Below are 21,499 nucleotides of genomic sequence, written 5' to 3' on the forward strand. Positions count from 1 at the left end.
GTTCCGCAGGTCGCCCCGGCGGAGGAGCAGGTCCGGGAGGAGGAGCCGCTCGCCGCGAGGCAGGAGGAGCCGCAGCCACAGCCCGCACCACGGCGCCGTGAGGGTGAAGCAGGTGAGCGGGGCTGTCGGTGCAGCGGGGCCCGGTTCCCGGGACTCGGCCCGGCGGGCACAGAAGGTCGGTTCAGACAGGGCCCTGCCCGGTGTGCCGTGTCTGGGGAGTCAGGAGCTCCCGCTGCCCGGCTCAGCTGTGCCACCCGTGCCTGGAGCTCCTCTCAGAGCCCTGCCGGTGCCACAGCACAGGGAGCTGCATCCTTTCCCCAGAGCAGGCTGCCCTGCCTGTTTGTGGCGCTTTATTCCATGCAAATTGCGGGAACCCAAGTGGTTTGGCAGGGAAATCTGTTCCAGGTGGTGTCAGAGCTGCACCCCAGCAAGATGGCAAAACCCTTTCTGCATCCTGTGTAAATACTCCCTGTGTGTCTGCATCGATGCCGTTTGCAGGGTCACCAAGGGTGGGTTCAGCACTGCACCCTCATTTATTTCCCGTGTGTGCACAACCACAGATGTGCCTCCCCATGCCTCAAATCAGAGGGAGGGACATCCCAGTATCCCAGTGTGTGGGATTGGGATTTTCTAAAAGGCTGAGGTAGATGAGCTGCTGTTCACTTCGTGTTTTTACAGTTTAAAAGTTCATGTTTTTACAAGTTAAAAAGTTACAAGACTCTTAGTTTATGTTTTTACAAGTTGGTGTTTTTACAGGTTAAAAAGTTACAGGGCTCTTTGTTATAAGCCATCTTCCAGTACCAGTGAGACTCAGCAGTGGGAGGGGTTTTGTAGGAATTGAAGATGATTTCTCAATTGGTTTTGATAATGCAGAGGTTTTTTTTTGTTGTCTTACATAGGTAAGTGAGTTTAGTTCAGGTTTTTACAGTTTAGGTTAAAAAGTTTCAAGTTATAAGTCGTCTTTCAGTACCAGTGAGAACTCGGGGACTGGCAGAAGCTTGGAAGAAATTTAAGATGATTTTTGAATTAGCTTTTGATATCGCAGTTGGGTTTTTTACATAAGTAAGAAAAGTGAGTTTAATTTGTGTTTGTAAGTATAGGTTAAAAAGTTACAAGACTCATAGTTATAAGCTGTCTTCCAGTACCAGTGAGAGCTTGGGGACTGGCAGGAGTTTGGAAGGAATTTAAGATGATTTTTGAATCAATTTTGATAATGCAGTTGGGTTTTTTACATAAGTAAGAAAAGTGAGTTTAGTTTGTGTTTGTAAGTATAGGTTAAAAAGTTACAAGACTGTCTTCCAGTACCAGTGAGAGTTTGGGACTGGGAGGAGTTTGGAAGAAATTTAAGGGTTTTTAATTGAATTTGATAATGTAGTTTGTTTTTTGGTTGTTTTTTTGTTTTTTTTTTTACATAGGTAAGAGCATCTAGTTCATGTTTTTACAGTTTAGATTAAAAAGTTACAAGGCTCTTAGTTATAAGCTATCCTCAAGTACTAGTGAGAACTCGGGGACTGGCAGGAGTTTGGAAGGAATTTAAAATTATTTTTGAATTGGTTTTGATAATGCAGTTGGTTTTTTTACATAAGTAAGAAAAGTGAGTTTAGTTCGTGTTTGTAAGTATAGGTTAAAAAGTTACAAGGCTCTTAGTTAAAAGCTGTCCTCGAGTACCAGTGAGAGCTCAGCGAGTGGGCAGGGTTTGGAGGGAATTTAAGGGTTTTGATAATGCAGTTTAGTTTTTGGGGGGTTTTTGCATAGGCAAATGAGTTTAGTTCCTATTTTTACAGCATAGGTTAAAAAGTTACAAGTTCTACTTAGCGATAAGCTGCTGATTTTCCAAAAGGCTGAGTAGCTGAGCTGCTGTTTGACTCTGGCTGTCCCTGCAGGAGCGGGAGGATCACTGTGGCAGGGTGAAGGAGGAGAGGAAGCAGAGGCACCCAGCAGAGCAGGAGCAGCGGCGGGAGCGCGACAGGAGCGGGGACAGGGACAGGCACAAGGAGCACTCAGACAGGAAGAAGAACCCTGGAGCTCGCAGCCACGAGCGGGACGCGCAGAACCTGCGGGAGCAGCAGGCGGAGAGGGAGCTGCACAACGAGAGGAGGCGAGAGCACCGGCAGGGCGAGCCCGACGCTGAGCCCTGGCAGTCAGACGGCAAGCAGAAAGAAAAACCCGCCGCCAACAAGGAGAAACCGAGCTTCGAGCTGTCGGGGGCGCTGCTGGAGGACAGCAACACCTTCCGGGGCGTGGTGATCAAGTACAGCGAGCCGCCCGAGGCGCGCATCCCCAAGACGCGCTGGCGCCTGTATCCCTTCAAGAACGACGAGTTCCTGCCCGTGATGTACATCCACAGGCAGAGCGCCTACCTGCTGGGCCGGCACCGCCGCATCGCCGACATCCCCATCGACCACCCCTCCTGCTCCAAGCAGCACGCCGTCTTCCAGTACCGGTGAGGCTCGGCAGGGGGGGTTTGGGAGGGATTTAAGGGGTTTGAATTGGTTTTGATGGTGCAGTTGGTTTTTGGTTGGTTTTTTACATAGGTAAGAGAGTTTAGTTCACATTTTTACAGTATGGGTTAAAAGGTTACTAGGCACTCAGTTATAAGGCTTTTTAAAGATTTATTGATTAATAAAACCCATCCCCATCGACCACCCCTCCTGCTCCAAGCAGCACGCCGTCTTCCAGTACCGGTGAGGCTCAGCAGGGGGGGTTTGGGAGGGATTTAAGGGGTTTGAATTGGTTTTGATAGTGCAGTTGGTTTTTGGTTGGTTTTTTACATAGGTAAGAGAGTTTAGTTCACGTTTTGACAGTATAGGTTAAAAGGTTACTAGGCACTCAGTTATAAGGAAGGCTTTTTAAAGATTTATTGATTAATAAAACCCATCCCCATCGACCACCCCTCCTGCTCCAAGCAGCACGCCGTCTTCCAGTACCGGTGAGGCTCAGCAGGGGGAATTTGGGATGAATTTAAGGGGTTTGAATTGGTTTTGATGGTGCAGTTGGTGTTTGGTTTTTTTTTTTACATAGGTAAGAGAGTTTAGTTCACGCCGTCTTCCAGTACCGGTGAGGCTCGGCGGGGGGAGGAGCTTGGAAGGAATTTAAGATCAGATTTTTTAATTGGTTTTGATAATGCAGTTGGTTTTTGGTTTTTTTTTTTTTTACATAGGTAAGAGAGTTTAGTTCACATTTTTTACAGTATAGGTTTAAAAGTTGCAAGTTATACTTAGTTGTAAGCTGTCTTCCAGTACCGGTGAGAGCTCAGGGACTGGGAGGAGCTTTGATGAGATTTTTGATAATGCAATTTTTTGGGTTTTTTTTTTACATAAGAAAGAAAGCTGACTTTAGTTCATGTTTTTACAGTATAGGTTAAAAGGTTACTAGGCACTCAGTTATAAGGCTTTTTAAAGATTTATTGATTAATAAAACCCATCCCCACCGACCACCCCTCCTGCTCCAAGCAGCACGCCGTCTTCCAGTACCGGTGAGGCTCGGCGGGGGGAGGAGCTTGGAAGGAATTTAAGATCAGATTTTTTAATTGGTTTTGATAATGCAGTTGGTTTTTGGTTTTTTTTTTACACAGGTAAGAGAGTTTAGTTCATATTTTTACAGTATAGGTTAAAAAGTTGCAAGTTATACTTAGTTGTAAGCTGTCTTCCAGTACCGGTGAGAGCTCGGGGATGGGAGGAGCTTGGAAGGAATTTAAGGGGTTTGAATTGGTTTTGGTAATGCCATTTTTTGGTTTTTTTTTTTTTTTTTTTTACATAAGTAAGAAAAGTGAGTTTAGTTGGTGTTTGTAAGTATAGGTTAACAAGTTACAAGGCTCTTAGTTATGAGCCGTCTTCCAGTACCAGTGAGAGCTTGGGGAGTGGGAGGAATTTGGAAGGAATTTAAGGTTTTTTAATTGTTTTTCACAATGCAGCGTTCTTTTTGTTTTGTTTTCTTACATAGGTAAGTGAGTTTAGTGAGTTTAGTTCACATTTTTACAGTTTAGGTCAAAAAGTTACAAGACCCTTAGTTATAAGCCATCTTCCCGCCACCCCGCAGAGCACAATTTCTGCCCCTGCTGCTTTGTGACCACATTTGCAGTGTCTCAGGTGGCTCAGCAGTGGTTTTGTTGCAGGCTGGTGGAGTACACCCGGGCTGATGGCACCGTGGGCCGCAGGGTGAGGCCCTACATCATCGACCTGGGCTCGGGGAACGGCACCTTCCTCAACAACCAGCGCATCGAGCCCCAGCGCTACTACGAACTCAAGGAGAAGGACGTGCTCAAGTTCGGCTTCAGCAGCAGGGAGTACGTGCTGCTCCACGAGTCCTCCGACAAATCTGAGGCCAACACCAAGGACGATGATGAGGATGAGGAGAAGGAGGAGGAGTCTGACAGTTAACGGAGGAGGGAGAAGCTGGGGAGAGGCAGAGGAGGGAAACTCCTTGTGGTTGAACGGGACTGGGATGTAAACGTGGAGCATTGCAGCACTGATGCCTCTTGTTGCCTTAAAGTCCTTTCTCTGTTGCTGGTCTGTTCCCATAGTTTGTTTTGAGGAGCTTTGCTCGTTATTTGTGTTTGATAGTTTTGCATATCAGGAAATACAGCTTTATTTTTTATTTTATTTTTCTCCCAAGAAGCCGAAGAGCACCTGGATGTGAAAACTCTTGGTGCTGGAAACCCTCCACAGATGTTGCCAGACTCTTCCAGCAAACCATGTCAAACACAGACAGCATCTGGAAAATTATTTTTATGACTTGTTTTGTTGTAGCCCTTTGAAAATGCTACAGACTGAAAGGTTAGTTAGAGAGTACCTGATGCACGTCCTGTTCAGTAGTTTGCCAAATTCCTCTGCCTGTTGGGAGTTCTGACAGGAGAATTTACCTGGATCACTGCTAAAATGGCAGAAATGTGGCAAAGATTCTCATGTATTTGTATGTTTTTAGTATTTAATTTGTCTCATTGGTGACTGAGGGACGGGCATTTCACTGGAATTCCGCCTGGAAATCACAAGAGAATGTGAAACAGAAGTTAAACAGTTCTTGGAATTTCAGGTGATGAGACTGTGACCCAAGTTCCCTGTTCCCACACATGATGCTGAAGCTGCCCTGGATGTGGAGTGTCTGGGTTGTAAGCTAGAACCCTTTTTCCTGACCCCACCCCAGGGTTTGTTTGTGTCAGGAAGAAACACCTTCGATAGGGTGACATGTTTTAACCAGTTTGCACTATTTAAGTTCTCTTTTTATAAAAACTTGGGTACCCAAGTCCTTTGTTTAACAGTGAAGAAGTCAGTGTTTAGGGAGAGAAGCACCAGTCCCACTCACTGGGAGTTGCAGAGTTTTTGGTGTCTCTCCAACGTTGCTTTATGTTCAATGTGTGTGTCCCACACTTCACTGACTCACCTGGGTGTTTGTGGTCTCACCTGTTTGTCCCTGCTGTGTACAGACTGTACACAAAGGTGCTTGTTGTACACATGGATAGTGTAAATATGGGGCATTGCTCTGGGGTTTCAGATGGGTAGGATGGGGTTTGAGCAGGAGGAGCTCCTTTATATCTACTCCAAGGGTTTTTAAATAAACAATTTGTAAATTTAGCCTTGATTGCTTTCAGTTGTAATATTTTTCTAGCGTCCTTTTTTCTTTTTTCCTCAGAAGACTTGAAGTTTCAGTAGTTGTTTCTGTAGTAAAGAAACCAAATAAGTTCAAAACTGCACAATTTGTATCCTGGAGAAGCTGTGAGCACAGGAGGTTTGTATTGCTCCCCTTTCTCACCCCAGGGTGGATCATTCTGTGTGCCCTGACAGGGTTCTCACACGAATGGGAGGTGACAGAATTGCTCTACTGCAAAAGGGCAAACTGGCCCCCAGTGTCACTGCAGAGGATCAGAGTGACTCAGTTTAATAGGATCACAGAAGGGTTTGGGTTGGAGGTGTCAGGAAAATTAATCCTCTAACACCTGAGGTTTGTGTCCAAACAGGAGACAGAGGAGTCCTGGAACTTTATCCTAATAAAGGGAGAGGCCATGGGGCATTTCCCATGGGGTCTCTCAAGTTGTTAGAGGACATAGCTTCCTTTTTATCCCAATTTCCCAGCTGCATTTCCCTCTCTTCCCCACTGACTGAGGTACTTGAGAGGTACAAACTTCGCAGAACACCTAATAGAGACCCCCTTCTAATGTATACCCCCCTTTTTATTTTCCTTGTGCCAATCAGTGGAAGTCCTATGGAATTAATGCTTCTTCCCATTACTTCTTTTATCTCTCAGTTTCCAGTTTTATTTATCAGCAGACCTACAGTTTGTCTGTAAAGACAAATCCCTCTCATTCCATTTATCAATCAGTGGAATCCTTCCCATTGTTTCCTTCATCTCTCAGTATCCAATTTTATTTATCAGCAGACCTACAGTAGATGTGTAAATCCCTCTCATTCCATTTATCAATCAGTAGAATCCTTCCCATTATTTCTTTCATCTCTCAGTGCTGGTTTTATCTACTAGCAGACCCACAGGTTGTTTGTAAAGACAAATCCCTCTCAAAATTGAATCATTTATCAATTAGCGGAATCTTTCCCATTGCTTCTGTTACCTCTCAGCACTGGTTTTATCTACCCACAGGTTGTTTGTAAAGACAAACCCCTCCTTCCTTTCAGAGTGACCCTAAAGACCACAGACTCGGGGAAATTCAGAATTTTTAGCAGAATTTTTAGCAGCAGAACCACAGAACTCTCCAACCCTTGGGAGTATTGCGTTTAGTGATGGAATTTTGGTCCATGCAGTTATTAGGGCACAAAGCTTTAGGACTTTGACTGTGTTTAGGGTGAGGAAAACGGTTGCAGTTATTATAGCGTATAGGTAGAAGGTTGAGGAGGGTAAGTTTAGGGTTGTAGATGATAATGAGGTGGGAGATGGAAGAAAAAGCTAGGATTTTTTTGATTTGTGTCTGGTTGAGCTCCATTAATCCTCCCAGGGCTGCTGAGGGGATAGCCAGGTAGGAGTTGAGGAGGATAAGTTTAGGGTTGTAGACAATAATGATTGCTATTCAGCCTAGCTGGAAGATGGAAGAAAAAGCTAGGATTTTTCGGATTTGTGTTTGGTTGAGTCCCATTCATCCTCCAAGGGCTGCTGAGAGGATAATCAGGATAATTAATTAGGAGTGTAGGGTTTAATGAGGGTGAGGTTATCACCCCACCCCTCCCGCCTCACCAGCACCCTCAATGGACCAAGCTCAATGGACCAAGCTACCCCAGGGTATTGATTTAGTGACGGAATTTTGGTCCATGCAGTTATTAGGGCACAAAGCTTTAGGACTTTGATTGCATTTAGGGTGAGGAAAACGGTTGCAGTTATTATAGCGTATAGGTAGAAGGTTGAGGAGGGTAAGTTTAGGGTTGTAGATGATAATGAGGTGGGAGATGGAAGAAAAATCTAGGATTTTTTGGGATTTGTGTTTGGTTGAGCCCCATTCATCCTCCCAGGACAGTCAGGATCATTAATTAGGAGCGCAGGGTTTAATGAGGGTGAGGCTGTCGCCCCGCCCCTCCCGCCTCAGCAGCGCCCCTGGCGGCGGCTGCCGGCACCGCCCCGCCCCTCCCGCGCAGGCCGCGCCGCCATGGCCGCGCTGCACGCCAAGGCCGGCGGGCCCCCTCAGATCCCCGACACCCGCCGGGAGCTCGCCGAGCTGGTGAAACGCAAGCAGGAGCTGGCGGTGAGCACCGGGGAAGGGCTCGGTGCGGTGCGGGTGGCGGCGGAGCGGCCCGGGGAGCGGCGGGGCCGCAGCGGCGCGGCCCGGCCTGCTCCATGCGCGGCGGTGTTTCCCGGCAGGAGACGCTGGCAAACCTGGAGCGGCAGATCTACGCCTTCGAGGGCAGCTACCTGGAGGACACGCAGATGTACGGCAACATCATCCGCGGCTGGGATCGCTATCTCACCAACCAGAAGTGAGTGAGGGGCGGAGGAGGCGCTGCCCGCCCGCCCGGGCCCCTCCGCCCGCCCGGCCCCGCCATCGCGCCTGTCTCTGTTTCAGGAACTCCAACAGCAAAAACGACCGCAGGAACCGCAAGTTCAAGGAGGCCGAGAGGCTTTTCAGCAAGTCCTCGGTCACCTCAGCAGCGGTGAGTGCTGGGGTGAGCCCTGACCCCATCACCGTCCCTGTGGCCACCCTTCTCCTCATCTCTGTCCTCATCCCTGTCTGCATTCCCATCCCTTTCCTTGTCCCCAGTCCTGTTCCTGTTGTATCCCCATCCCATCCCTTTCCTTGTCCCCAGTCCTGTTCCTGTTTTATCCCCATCCCATCCCTTTCCTTGTCCCCAGTCCTGTTCCTGTTGTATCCCCATCCCATCCCTTTCCTTGTCCCCAGTCCTGTTCCTGTTTTATCCCCATCCCATCCCTTTCCTTGTCCCCAGTCCTGTTCCTGTTGTATCCCCATCCCATCCCTTTCCTTGTCCCCAGTCCTGTTCCTGTTTTATCCCCATCCCATCCCTTTCCTTGTTCCCATTTGTGTTCCTGTTTTATCCCCATCCCTCTCCTTGTCCCTATTCCTGTTCCTGTTTTATCCCCATCCCATCCCATCCCATCCCATCCCATCCCATCCCATCCCATCCCATCCCATCCCATCCCATCCCATCCCATCCCATCCCATCCCATCCCATCCCATCCCATCCCATCCCATCCCATCCCATCCCATCCCATCCCTGTCCCTTAGTACCTCAGTCCTGCTGGGATCACCTGCAGAATGACTTCCCCATTTGAAATCCCATACCTGCCCTGACTCCCTGCCCTAAGCATCCCTATCCCACCCTGCAGCCTCTTCCAGAGTGTTTAGGGGTGGGAGGGTGCCTGTCCCTGGTGTCACTGCTGTCCCCTGGCTTTGTCTCTGCCCCAGAGCCCCGGTGCCACATCGGGCACTTCAGAGGGATGTGTCTGTGTGACCTGGGCTCTGTGCTTTGAGCCCTGGCAAGTGAATCCCTGCTTGCCTTGACATCCTGTTTGTTTTGCAGGCTGTCAGTGCATTAGCTGGAGTGCAGGACCAGCTCATTGAGAAGCGTAAGTCCCTTTGTCATTTTGCTCTGAATTTGGGGAGAATTACACTCTCCCCACCATTCTGCCCTGTCTGGGGTCTGGCTCCCCTGCCCAGCCCCTGTGTCTGCTGCCCGCAGGCTGCTCCTGGCTTCCCAAGTTCCTTCCAGGCTCAGAGGGCTTTGTTGTGTGTGAAAGGATTGAATTTGCTTTGGTGCTCTGTGGAGGAAGAGGCTGGAGGAGCTGAAGCCCTGCATCTGTAAATGTGTCAGTCACAGGAGGCCTGGGGAGGGACCACTCACCTCCAGGACTCTGAGAAACCTTTTTGTGACCAGCACCAAATCAGATGTGGCTCCTCAGTGCTGGGGAGCAGCCTCGTGTCCATCCTGCAGGGGCTCTGTGATTCACCTGGTGCTGCTCAGGTGCCTCTGCTGCTGTTCTGGGGCTGTTTCCCCCCCTCAGGGCTGTGCCAGGAGCTCACCCTGGTGCTCACCTGGTTTGTCCTGCTCTAGGGGAGCCGGGCAGTGGCACAGAGAGTGACACTTCTCCAGACTTCCACAACCAGGAGAATGAGCCCAACCAGGAGGATGCTGAAGAGCTGGATGGCTCCGTGCAGGGTGTGAAGCCCCAGAAAGCTGCTTCCTCCACTTCCTCTGGGAGCCACCACAGCAGCCACAAAAAGAGAAAGAACAAAAACAGACACAGGTCAGTGGGACCAGCAGCCTGCTCACCACACCTGGACAGTTGGCTGGGGCTGGATTGAATTTATTGCCTGAGGGGAACACGTTGGAATAACCAACAGGCAGCTGGGGTTAGTTTTTTGGGGGTTTTCCTGCTTTTGGAAGAGATGGGGAGAGTGCTGAGGAGGTTAAATAAGCAGCACAGGGTGCTCACTCCAGCTGTGGCACAGCTGGGCAGCTTCTCCAGCTCTCCCATCTCTCCAGGATAAAGCTTGTTCCTTCCAGCAGGTCCTGACCTCCTGAGCTTGCTGCTTGGTTTCTGCAGAGCCCAGGAGGACAGGAATGTTAGTGCTTGCTTTGAGGGAGGGTGGAATGCAAATGGGAATGTTTTTGGGGTTTTGGACACTCCCTGTGTCTGGATTTCCACTCCAGCCCCTTCCAGCTCTCACATCCCAACCGAGTCTCAGTGCTGGCATAGAGGAGTTGCTGTGTCACCTTCACCTCAGAGTGTTTGTTATTAAACTGACCTGAAATTCACGTGGAACAGATTCCTTGAACTCTTTTCTGGTTGGATTTACCTGTCCAGCTCTGCCCCTGAGGCATAATGAGGGCAGTGAGCTGGTCCCTGTGCCCTCAGCCAGGCTCTGGCTGTGACAGTGCCTGAGTCAGGTCCTGAGGGAGAAAAACCCTGGAGAGGAGACCCTGCAGAGCTGTCTGGAAGGTTGCTGAAGCTGGGGCTTAAGGATTTCATACAAGTAATGGAGCTTTTAAAACTTTCTAGTTTTAAAAGCTTTCTCAGAGCCAGTCTGTGCTGGCTCTGAGCTGTTGGCTCTGCCTGGCTCTCCTGTTTAAGGGACCTGCCATGCAATTAGAGAAAGGGTTTAAAGTGGTAAAATTTACAAGGGGGGCTGGGGACAGGTGGGGTGGGGACATGAGGTAGGTACAATGCTTGAAAAATGCTTAACTCCTTTTTTGCCTTCATTAAGTGTTGAGTCATTAGCATGTCTTTAATTCTTAGGTCAGAATTTCCTTCCTGCAGCAGCCTGAATTGGGCAAATATCCAAAAGGACTGGATGTCCCTTTGGTTCCCCATGAGCTGGGAATCCAAAGAAGTTCAAATCTCTTTTTTTGCCTGTAGATATTTGGAAGAAGTTCAGGAATAACACAAGGAAACCACATCCGTGAACAAGTCCAGAGAAACAACCTGTAAAACTGAAGTACAGCTTAAGGAAACTGCCATTTCAAACAAATTATAAAATATTCTCCCTGCACAAACCATGGCCAACAACATGGTGGGGTGCAGGGCAGGTGCTGGAACTGACACAAATCTCTTTGCTCTGGTCCTTGACCTGGACTTTAGGGACAGGAGCTGGGGGGAAGCTGTCCCCCAACAGGTTGTGTGGCTCTGGGTTCCCTCTCATCCCCCCTGTGCAGCTTTGGCTGGACAGAGCAGCCCTGCCCTGCTCACCTGTGGCAGCTTCTGTGTTCCCAGGCCCCTTCAGACACTCCGAGGGGCTCAGCAAGGCAGGAACTGACTGTTTGTAATGCTTAGCAGGGCCAGATAGAGAATTAAAAACCATAAAAAGATCATTAAATTTGTCTGTAATAAAAGCTCTGTTAAAATTGTGATTGCTGTTACTGAGTATCCCCTAAATTTTGGCAGACAAGACCAAACAATTCTCGAATGTGTTTAGGTTAAAAACCCCCCAGCAACAACATGCAGCGAGGGCACTCCAGGCCCTACAACCCCACAGGTGCTCCAGCCAGACCTGTGGGTCTGTCCCCTGAAGGGGTCAAAAGAGAAAAATAAAAGAAATGTTGGCTTTTCTCTTTATTCAGAAGCTTTTCCTCTTGCCAGCACGACTCTGGGTTGTGCTGCCCCGTTCTGGGAGGTGCTGGGGAAGGGCCCTGCAGGAGCCTCGCTGCCTCCCCCTGTGGGACCTTTGGCTTCAGGTGCACCCAGGGCCTCAGGTGTGGCTGCAGGGGCTGTGCTGTCCCTCTGCTCCCTGCCTGCCACACCACAGCAAGGCCAGGCTGGAGATTTTCTGTGTGCTTGGCTGGGTTTGAGCAAACCCAGTGCTGTTTGCTCTTAGTGCAGTGCTGGAATGGGATTCCCTGATCAGTCCTGCCAGCTGTGGGCACAGCTGTGTGGGGAGGCCACTTGTCTGGGGGGTGGGACAGTCCCCAAAGTGCACAGCTCTGGCCCAATGTCCCTGGGTAACCCAGCTGGGGACAGCAGCCTTGTTGGGGTGTGGGAGGAGCAGCCCAGTGCAGGTTGGGCTCCCAGTTCTGTGTCACCTCTGCCTGAAGCAGCTTTGCCTTGCCCTGGCAGCCCAGCTTTGGTTTCCAACCCCTCACTTTGGTTTCCCAAGCCCTCCTGGGTTCCTGTCCTGCCCCTGGGTGTGGCAGCTGCCCCTGCTCCAGCTCCTGAAATCCCCTGTGTGACCAAACCCAGCTCTCTGCTAACACCTCTTGTTCCCAAAATCCACTGGGGAGGGGGACTCTGCATTGCCAAGCCAGAGAGCTTTTTGTGTCCAGTCCTGGTTAAGATATCTGAAGAACTTGATGGTTTTTGAACGCTGGCTTTATTATTTATTTCATTTTAATTTTTTTTTTTTAGCAAACTCGCTAGGGTGGCTAATCAATTAATTGATTTAATTCATTAGTATATTAATTTCTATTGCTTTCTTCCTTTCAAATGCTGCCCCTCAGCCCGTCTGGCATGTTTGATTATGACTTTGAGTAAGTTTGACTTGAATTAGTACTTGTGCTGTGTTGTTAGTGTGTAGACACGATGTGCCTTTTGAGACCTCGCTAACCCCTAGTTTATCTGTTTAATTGTAGGTATGTATATTAGGTTAGGCTGGGAAGTATTTTTTAAAAACAGAAAAGCGTGATGGAGGTAACATTTTATTTAATAACTTCAGCAAATTATAAATTAACTTCACTCTTCTTTACCTTTCTGTTTCATATTTGAATAGATAAAACTTTTTAACTTTAAAACTTAGTATAAAAACTGATTCTTTTGGCTTTGCTGCTTAAGGAGATAAGTATAGACTTGGATATTTCCTTTTGGAAAAATGTACTTAACTCAGTAATTTTGGCTCATATAATCCCTGTCATCCTAACTCCTCTCTCTATCCAAGTAAATAACTCTCACGCTGTGTCTGGCTAATTACCTGTGGCATAGTTACACCTCTGGCAGATTAAATTAACATAAAGCATGCCTAGTTCCCCTTGTTCACTGCCAAAGTGCCCTGTGATTGATTGTGCCCCTTGATTAACTCTGTCTGGGAGTGGATGGAATCTGCTTTTTGGCAAATAATAACTCGGCTCTCCTGTGCTGCTCTGGTGCCCAGTAACCCTGGGCACAGCCCCTGGCTCAGCCAGCTGGGAGTGGATGGATTAACCATAGTCTCTGTCTAGCTGTGCCCTGTGCAGTAACTCTGGTGTTGGGTCAGGTATTGACATGGACGTTTCTCTTGTCTTTCCAACCACAGGATTGATCTCAAGTTAAACAAAAAGCCAAGAGCCGTAAGTATCCGTGCTCTGTCTGTGTTTTCATTGCTCACTGGAAGGGCTGGCTGACTCACAAGCTTTAAAAACCCTCCTGCTGCTGCTGCTGCTGCTGTCATTTGAGTTCTTATTGTCATGGTTGAGGAGTCGCAGTGTGAGGTCAGCATTGTCCCCTGGCTGTGGCAGCAGCTGAGCCCAGGTCACAGATAACTCCTGTGTGCTTCTCATGGAAAAAGCTGCTTTGCATCCTCTTGTCATGATCTGGAGCATCAAAAGCACCTGGTTTGAGTTGATACTCGAGGTTGGAAGGGTCCTGCTTTTCAGTGTTTAGCTACAAGAGAAAGATCTGTTCTGCCTGCAGCTAGTGGTGTGTGAGATGAGAGAGGACTGAGACCCCCAGCTCCAGAAGCAGAATGGAGGTGGGAAGGTGTTAATGTGCATGTGCTGTCCTTTCTCTGCAGGACTACTAGAGCCATCAGTGCTGATGCTCCTGGGATTTAGGTCTGTGACTCCCCACTGAGAAGCCCTGAAGCAGGATGGCAGCTGCAGCAGGAGTGACTCACTCTAAGGGACTTGGATGGGGGGAGGAAATTCTGGACCATGTACTTTGCATCATTTTGAAATCACCTGAGTTGCAGGAGGACAAAGGTGGTGCAGTAGTTGTAGTAGTTCTGAGTTCCTGACTGTTCTGTGCTTCCACCTTGGTCGGGATCTTGCTGGAAAGGCTGACACTGCTGCCCCCTGTCACCTGCAGACCCACACAGAGGCATTTCCTTTTCCACTGGAACTGGGCTAGGATTCAGTGTGTCCCATCCATGTTGTGAGACTTAAATAACTTTTGTTGCTGATATTTAGCTTTGCAGGTTTGGTTTCTTTTGGTTTTATTTTGTTGGTTTTGTTGTGCCTTTTTTAAAGCTGAAGTGTACAGTTACAAGTTGACTTTGGGTTTCTTTGTTTAGTCCGTGTAGTGGAAGGTTCTTCATTTTGTGGAGCAGCTTTTGATTCTTACTCAAGCAGAGAAGAAGGCAGTTTAACCCTTTTCTCTTTCATTTTAAACACCATCTCCCAATATTCCTCAGTGCATTAGGTGCAGGAAGGAACAGAGCTCAGAGCCAGCTCTTCACTGTCGCTGACTTTGGGTGGGTTCTCTTTTTAATACAAACCTCTGTCATTTGTACATAAACAATAAAGTTCCATGTTTGTCTCTTCTCATGGTTTATTCAGTCCAGACTTTGACTCCTGCTGCTTTTTAGTGTCCACCTGCTCTATGGGGACTTGCTGGGATTCTTCCCCTTTGGCACTGGAGCTGTTCCTTGTCCCTGGGTGTTCTCTTGGTGCTTTCTCTCCTGGGGCAGCTGTTCCTAAATTCTGCAGGGAGTGCCAGGCTCTGATCTCCAGCTTGGCTGATCCTGCTGCAAGGCATGACTGGAATGTCCATGGTTGTGCTGGTGAGGGAATATTGCTGACAGATCAGGATGAGGCAGCTGGATTGTCCCTGGAGAGGGACAGGAATCGTGGCTGGATGCTTCTCGCAGCAACCACGCCAGAATCTTATTGCTGCTGTTGAACTGAGCTGTGGGGAATTGCTTTATCAGTGCTGGGATGTGTTTGTGTAACCCCTGCATGGGACAGGGATGACACTGAGTCCCCAGAGTGTGCACAGACTGTGGAACCATCTGAGGGTTCAGATGTTCTGCTGCCCCTCTGCTCCCCTGGGTTTTGGGTCTGGGATTGTGAGGGAGCAGAATTCTGCTTTGGGCTGTGTCTGATCTGGGGATCAAGGCAGCTCTGTGTTTGTTCCTGCAGGGAGCTGGGACTGGTGGCTGCTCCTCCTCAGGGGGATCAGGATAGAGCAGCTTAAAGGCCAAGCTGCAAAGCCGGCCTACTTGTGTGTTTTAAGCTACAGTTTAAGTACAGGGGGGTGGAAGATCTAGGAAACAGCATAAACTACAAGGCCTTGCTCCTACTTAGTTCTGGAAAAAAGAATTCCCAGCTGATGGTTTTGGTTCCCTGGCCTCGGTATGAAAACAGTTCTGCTGCTGCTCTGAGCAGGAATGGCTGGAGCACCTGGATTTCAGAGGCTGAAGTCTCTGCTGCACCTCTGCCCTCGAGGAAAGCTGTCAGACTTTTTTGGGTGGAACATTTTGAAGAAGCAGCAAAGCGCTGGTGCAGCTCAGAGCCTTTGTGCAGGCAGGGCCAGCTCTGCATTCCCTGTGACACCTTTGGGTGCTGCAGGGACAACGTGAAGTGCAGCCATTCCTGCCCTGGCTGTGTTTGTCACCGAAGGAGGGGACAGCCTGTTCTGCACATTGATGGGGCAGAAGGAGAAATGGCACACACCCGATTCAGTCAAAGGATCAGCTGTTCCCCGCTGGGTCCTGACTCCAGCAGTTGTGCCTAAAACTCCCATTTGACTACTGAACACTTCTGTTTTACTTCCTAAAGAGCCTGAGTGACTAAAGATCCCCAGGATGGGCACAGGAGTCAGAGAGAGCTGCACAGCCTTTACCTAAAAGCTAATTAAAGCTAAAAGTAGTGCTTAGAAATACGTCCTGAGTCCTTTGCTTGTGAAAGATGAATCCTGAGCAAAGGAAAGCGCAGAAGAGCAACCCCTGTCCTTGTGGACCCTAAAGGTGGAGCGTTAGGGAAGCGCTAATCCCTGCCCAGCCTCGTCACCAAGAGGATTAGGCAGGAGGAGTTCATCCGGGGGCCGAGGGGCAGGAGGGCCGCGGTGCACGGCTGGGTAAGGGGGCAGCGGGGAGGGAGCGGGGAGGGAGCGGGGACTGCGGCGGGGGTCCCGCGTGTCCGCTCCCCTCTCGCTGTGCTGATCGCGGCCAGCCGGGACAGAGCCTGACCACCCTCCTCGGTATCGCTGCTGGGCAGCCCCGGCCGAGGCTGAGCCCCGTGTGCGGCCCTGAGCCATGGCTGGGCCTGATCAGCTCCATGTCCGGCCCACAGGTGCCCCCCATGGGCCGGCACCGAGCCATGGCTGGGCCTGATCAGCTCCATGTCCGGCCCACAGGTGCCCACCATGGGCCGGCACCGAGCCATGGCTGGGCCTGATCAGCTCCATGTCCGGCCCACAGGTGCCCACCATGGGCCGGCACCGAGCCATGGCTGGGCCTGATCAGCTCCATGTCCGGCTCACAGGTGCCCACCATGGGCCGGCACCGAGCCATGGCTGGGCCTGATCAGCTCCATGTCCGGCCCACAGGTGCCCACCATGGGCCGGCACCGAGCCATGGCTGGGCCTGATCAGCTCCATGTCCGGCTCACAGGTGCCCACCATGGGCCGGCACCGAGCCCCGGCCGGGCCCTGCTGGACGCGGCTGCTGCGCGCCGGGGGCCGCTGGCTCCTGGAGCTCTGCGGGACGGCGCTGCGGGGGCTGCGGCGGCTCTGGAGCCTGGCCTGGGTCGGTACCGCACGGACCCTTCCCCGGGGGGGCTCCCCGAACCTCGGCCGGCTCCAAATGGGGCGTGCTGGGGTGCGATCCCTGCACCGCTGCTGCTATGGGGGGCTGGAGGGGGAATGCAGTACCTGCACTGCTGCTGTGGGTGTTGCCCTGGGGGCTGGACGCGGGGTGCAATACCTGCACCGCTGCTGCTCTGGGGGGCTGGCGGGTGTTGCAGTTGCAGGCGGGGTGCAATCCCTGCACTGCTGCTGCTGTGGGTGTTGCAGCTGGGGTCAGGGTGCAATCCCTGCACTGCTGCTGCTGTGGGTGTTGCAGCTGGGGTCAGGGTGCAATCCCTGCACTGCTGCGGTGGGTGTTGCAGCTGGGGGCAGGATGCAATCGCTGCACTGCTGCGGTGGGTGTTGCAGCTGGGGTCAGGGTGCAATCCCTGCACTGCTGCGGTGGGTGTTGCAGCTGCCTCACCGCAGCACCCCGTGCGGGAGCGGCACCCCCGTTGCTTGGTAAGGCGCTGGGCGGGTGCTGTTGTGCCCAGCGAGAGCGCTGTGGATGCAGGGACACCGCTCAGGGCAGGTGTGAGCCGTCCTCTCGCCCAGGTGCTGCTGATGTGCTTCAAGAGCTGCTGGGATGGCGCCTTCCAGGTGACCGAGGAGGTAAAGCCCGGCTGGGAGAGCCCCGGGACAGCCGGGCCCGGTGACAGCGCCTGCTGGGTGGCATCGGGGGGCTCTGGTGCCCGTGCACCTGCCCATGCCCACTGTCCGTGTTGGCTTCCAGCTCGGCACAGCCCTGCAGCTGAGACTGGAGGGGAGCGAGGAGGAGGAGGAGGAGGATGTGGACTCGGATTCTGCGTGGCAGCCTGCGCAGACAGGTGGGTGCCTGACCCTGGGTGCCCCTGGGGCTGGCAGTGCCCCGCGGGGTGGCAGGAGCTGAGCTGAGCTGTGCTGCCAGGGCAGTGGCGTGGCCAGGGCAGCGAGGCCGTGCTGGCCAGGCTGGAGGCGCTGGAGGCCGACGTCCGATTCCTGTGCACCGAGCTGGGGGCTGAGAAGCTGCTGTGGAGCTCCAGGTTCCTGGAGCTGCTGCGGGAACAGCAGAGCCTGCGCCAGCGGGTGAGTGCTGGGGGGAACAGGGGGTGCAAGCCCCCACATCCCCTGTGACCCCCCGGACCCTCACACCCTGCTCCAGCTGCAGGAGCTGCCCTGGAACAGCAGGGACAGCCCCGAGCTGCTGGGGGAAGCAGAGGACCCAAGTGCCAGTGGGAGTGAGGGAGAGAGCCCAGAAGGTAGGGAATGGGGATGGTGGAGGGAACGGGGATGGTGGAGGGGCTCGGGGAGGCAGTGGTGGGGAGGGGGCAATGTGCTGAGCTCTGCTATGGGCAGTGTGGGTGATCCCCCAGCTGCCACCTGTGTGACAGTGTTCACAGGGGTTTGAGGATGAGGGAAGAGATGAGGATCTGACTCCATGTTTCAGAATATTTGTGATATATATTATATTAAAACTATACTAAAAGAATAGAAGAAATGATTTCATCAGAAGGCTAGGTAATAACAGAACAAAAAGAAAGAATGAATAACAAAAGCTTCTGTCTCGGACAGAGTCCAAACCAGCTGACTGTGATTGGCCATTAATTACAAACATCCAACATGGGCCAATCACAGATGCACCTGTTGCATCTCACAGCAGCAGATAATCAATGTTTACATTTTGTTCCTGAGGCCTTTCAGCTTCTCAGGAGGAAAAATCCTAAGGAAAGGATTTTTCATAAAAGATGTCTGTGACACACCTGGGCACTGGGTGGCACTGGGCAGCCCAGGGAGGGAGGTTCTCAGTTCTGTTCCCAGCAGGAGCCTGGCTGGGGGCTCCCACTGCTGTCCCCTCTCTCCTTTGCTCTTTTCCAGGTCGCCCGTGGATGGAGGCACCTCAGCAAGCACGTGGCTCCATCCAGCGTGACAGGCAGAAAATGTGAGTGAAGGTGTGAGCAGGGCTCAGCAAACCAGGCAGGATCCACACATCCCTCCCTGCCCAGGCTGCTGCACCCCTGTATGTGCCTCCATCCATCCCTTGGTGCTGGCTGGGCCTGGCCCCATCCAGCAGAGCTGCAGCCATTCCCCAGGAGCAGGAGCCGGCTGGAGGCAGCTCAGGACAAGCCACTGGCCCTGGCTCTGCCCCAGGACATGGCACAGCCCTTCCTGCCCTGGGCTGACTGTGCCTGGGTGAAGCCCACTGAGGAGCATCCTCCTGCTATGCTGCATCCTCCTGCTCTGCTGCTTTTGGGGTTCCAGGAACAAGAGTCTGGTCAGCAGCAGCTTCAGTCACCTTGCACTGGGGTGAGGGATTGCAGAACTTTCCCACTGGCTTCCTGATAGGGCAGATCCATCCTCTCCAGCTGCTCCTGTGCATGTCACAACCCTGGGCTGGCTCCTTGAGACAGTGGCCAAGGACAGCCAGCTCCCCAGGCATGGCTGAGGGCTCTGTGCTGGCCACAACACCTGGCCCAGGAGCCTGCAGGGCTGAGGGGCTGCACCCTGCCCCAGGCTACCCCTGCTCAATACAGGCAGCTGCTCTCCATTGTTTGCGTGTGCTTGGTCTTTCCCCAGCAGGGTTGGGACAGTGCTCTCTTATAGATCAAGAGTTCTGTTATCATTACAGTGCAAGGATTCCATAGCACCTGAGTCTCACATCTCCTCCACATTTCTTTCAGGCAGCTCCTCTAAGCACTGACTGTTCCTGGTCCTTGCAGCAGCCATCTGACTCCAGATCCCACCAATCCACTCTTTCACACCACTGTTCTTATTGGCTACAGCTGTGGCCTGTTAAGATCAGGCCTGCTCCTAATCTTTAGTAATTGGTTCAGCTGCAACTCTTTAGGGGATAAGATTGCATTCTATACCAGCTTCATTTACCCGTACTGTGTCCCCCTACAGGACACTTCAACAGAGCCCTGCAGGCTCTTTGGGAGGGGGTCAGGATGAGCTGTGGCTGGAGCAGAGCAGGGGCTGGGCTCCAGCAGCAGCAGGACAGGCAGGGATCTGTGCTCCCAACGTGCCCGTGCAGCTCCCACACGCAGGGAACTGATGCAACGCCAACAGCAGCAGCCTGACTCACCCTGCACACAGGGACTGCCCCGTGCTGCTCAGAAATGGCACAGAAAACCAGGTCCTGGCAGTGCCACGGGAGCCCCAAGCTGGCCCCCCACTTGTCGCAGACATCTTTTATGGAAAATCCTTTCCGTAGGATTTTTCCTCCTGAGAAGCTGAGAGGCCTCAGGAACAAAATGTAAACAATGATTATCTGCTGCTGTGGAATGCAACAGGTGGATCTGGGATTGGCCCATGTTGGATGTTTGTAATTAATGGCCAATCACAGTCAGCTGGCTTGGACAAAGAGTCCGAGCCACAAACCTTTGTTATCATTCTTTTTCTATTCTTAGCTGGCTTTCTGAGGAAATCCTTTCTTCTATTCTTTTAGTATAGTTTTAATATAATATATATAATAAAATAATAAATCAAGCCTTCTGAAACATGGAGTCAGACCCTCATCTCTTCCCTCATCCTGAGACCCCTGTGGACACTGTGACACGCAGTTCTGCAGGAATCACAGTACCTCCATGCTGGGACCACAGGAACACCAGACAGTGACCAGGTCCTGCTCCTGCTGCAGCCTCCATTCAGCTCTCCATGGCAATCCTTGGGCTGGAAATCCCCAGGCAGCCCACAGGGAGCAGGAGGAGGAGGGTGACACCGAGCAGGATGAGCTGCAGCCCCCAGCTCTGCACCCCCATGGAGCACCTGCAGCACTGCAGGAGCCACAGAAACCTTCCCCAGCCAAAGCTCCTGACCTATTGCTTAACCCGAGGCTGCATTTCCTCCAACACTTGTGCAACCCTGCTCCCCAGCCCTGGCAGGGCCCTCGGTGGCTTTGGCAGGAGGGCTGAGCAGGCTGCTGCTGCCCCAGACAGGGCTTTGGCTCCCAGGGGCAGCCCCTGGCCTTGGGGGGGCTCTGGGGTATTCATGGCTCTTAGGAAAATATGTGAGAGCTGGAAAGCTTGTGGCTGGAAGGCAATTGGCTGACAGCATCCTGACAACACACACAGATATAATGTTTGTGCATCAACAAATCAACTGCTTCTGGCCTGCAAGTGCCAGGAACATTTCTGCATCCCTTGCACAGCAAAATTCCAGGACCAGAACAAATTATTACAGCAATTGGTTTTGCTGTAGTAATTTAATTTAGGTATTTAAAAGCTCTTATAGTATCTACAATAGAAAACATCTTGGAGAGTAAGAGGAAATGAAACAGGCAATGCCAACAATGTGGTGGTGTTCACAGGGGTCCCAGGACGAGGGAAGAGATGAGAATCTTGACCCAATGTTTCAGAAGGCTGATTTATTATTTTATGATATATATTATATGAAAAGAAAATGATATATTAAAAGTCTACTAAGATAATAGAAGAAAGGATTTCATCAGAAGGCTAGCAAGGAATAGAAAGGAATGATAATAAAATCTTGTGACTGACCAGAGGGTCCGAGCCAGCTCATGGTGATTGGCCATTAATTAGAAACAACCACATGAGACCAATCACAGATGAACCTGTTGCATCCCACAGCAGCAGATAATCAATGTTTACATTTTGCTCTTGAGGCCTTTCAGCTTCTCAGGAGGAAAAATCCTAAGGAAAGGATTTGCCATAAAAGATGTCTGTGACAAGCCAGCCCTGGAGAGCAGACTGGCCTGCCTGGAGGAAGCAGCCCCTCCCGAAGCTCAGCACGAGGCTGCAGTGGCACACAGCTGACAGGATGAGGGCTGGGAAGCCCCTGAGCACAGGAAACCTTCAGCAGGCCCATGTGTGACCTCCTTCCCTGCAACAGCCCAGAGAGCTGACACAGATCTGACCCAGTTTGGCAA

At 51.3% G+C, this 21,499-nt stretch overlaps 2 protein-coding genes across 5 annotated transcripts; both read left to right on the forward strand.

Moving 5' to 3' along the window:
* Positions 1-202: 202 nt before the first annotated feature.
* On the forward strand, positions 203-5,570 carry SNIP1 (Smad nuclear interacting protein 1). Its single transcript, XM_063177398.1, has 3 exons — positions 203-509; positions 1,884-2,443; positions 4,115-5,570. The coding sequence occupies exons 1-3, from the start codon at positions 486-488 to the stop codon at positions 4,377-4,379; spliced, it is 849 nt and encodes a 282-aa protein (XP_063033468.1). The 5' UTR covers positions 203-485; the 3' UTR covers positions 4,380-5,570.
* Positions 5,571-7,555: 1,985 nt separating this feature from the next.
* On the forward strand, positions 7,556-14,393 carry MEAF6 (MYST/Esa1 associated factor 6). 4 transcript variants are annotated; one of them, XR_010030661.1, is made up of 8 exons: positions 7,556-7,678; positions 7,795-7,910; positions 7,997-8,084; positions 8,970-9,015; positions 9,501-9,693; positions 12,513-12,570; positions 13,169-13,202; positions 13,646-14,393. XR_010030661.1 is itself a non-coding variant. In XM_063177241.1 (8 exons), the coding sequence occupies exons 1-8, from the start codon at positions 7,583-7,585 to the stop codon at positions 13,652-13,654; spliced, it is 612 nt and encodes a 203-aa protein (XP_063033311.1). In that variant the 5' UTR covers positions 7,556-7,582; the 3' UTR covers positions 13,655-14,393. The 4 variants fall into 4 exon arrangements, 3 of the variants coding, with proteins under 3 accessions (XP_063033311.1, XP_063033312.1, XP_063033313.1); XM_063177241.1 differs by lacking the exon at positions 12,513-12,570 and adding an exon at positions 12,381-12,410; XM_063177242.1 differs by lacking the exon at positions 12,513-12,570.
* The last annotated feature ends 7,106 nt before the right edge of the window (positions 14,394-21,499 follow it).

Source organism: Melospiza melodia, chromosome 27, assembly GCF_035770615.1.
Source record: "Melospiza melodia melodia isolate bMelMel2 chromosome 27, bMelMel2.pri, whole genome shotgun sequence".
Taxonomy (NCBI): domain Eukaryota; kingdom Metazoa; phylum Chordata; class Aves; order Passeriformes; family Passerellidae; genus Melospiza; species Melospiza melodia.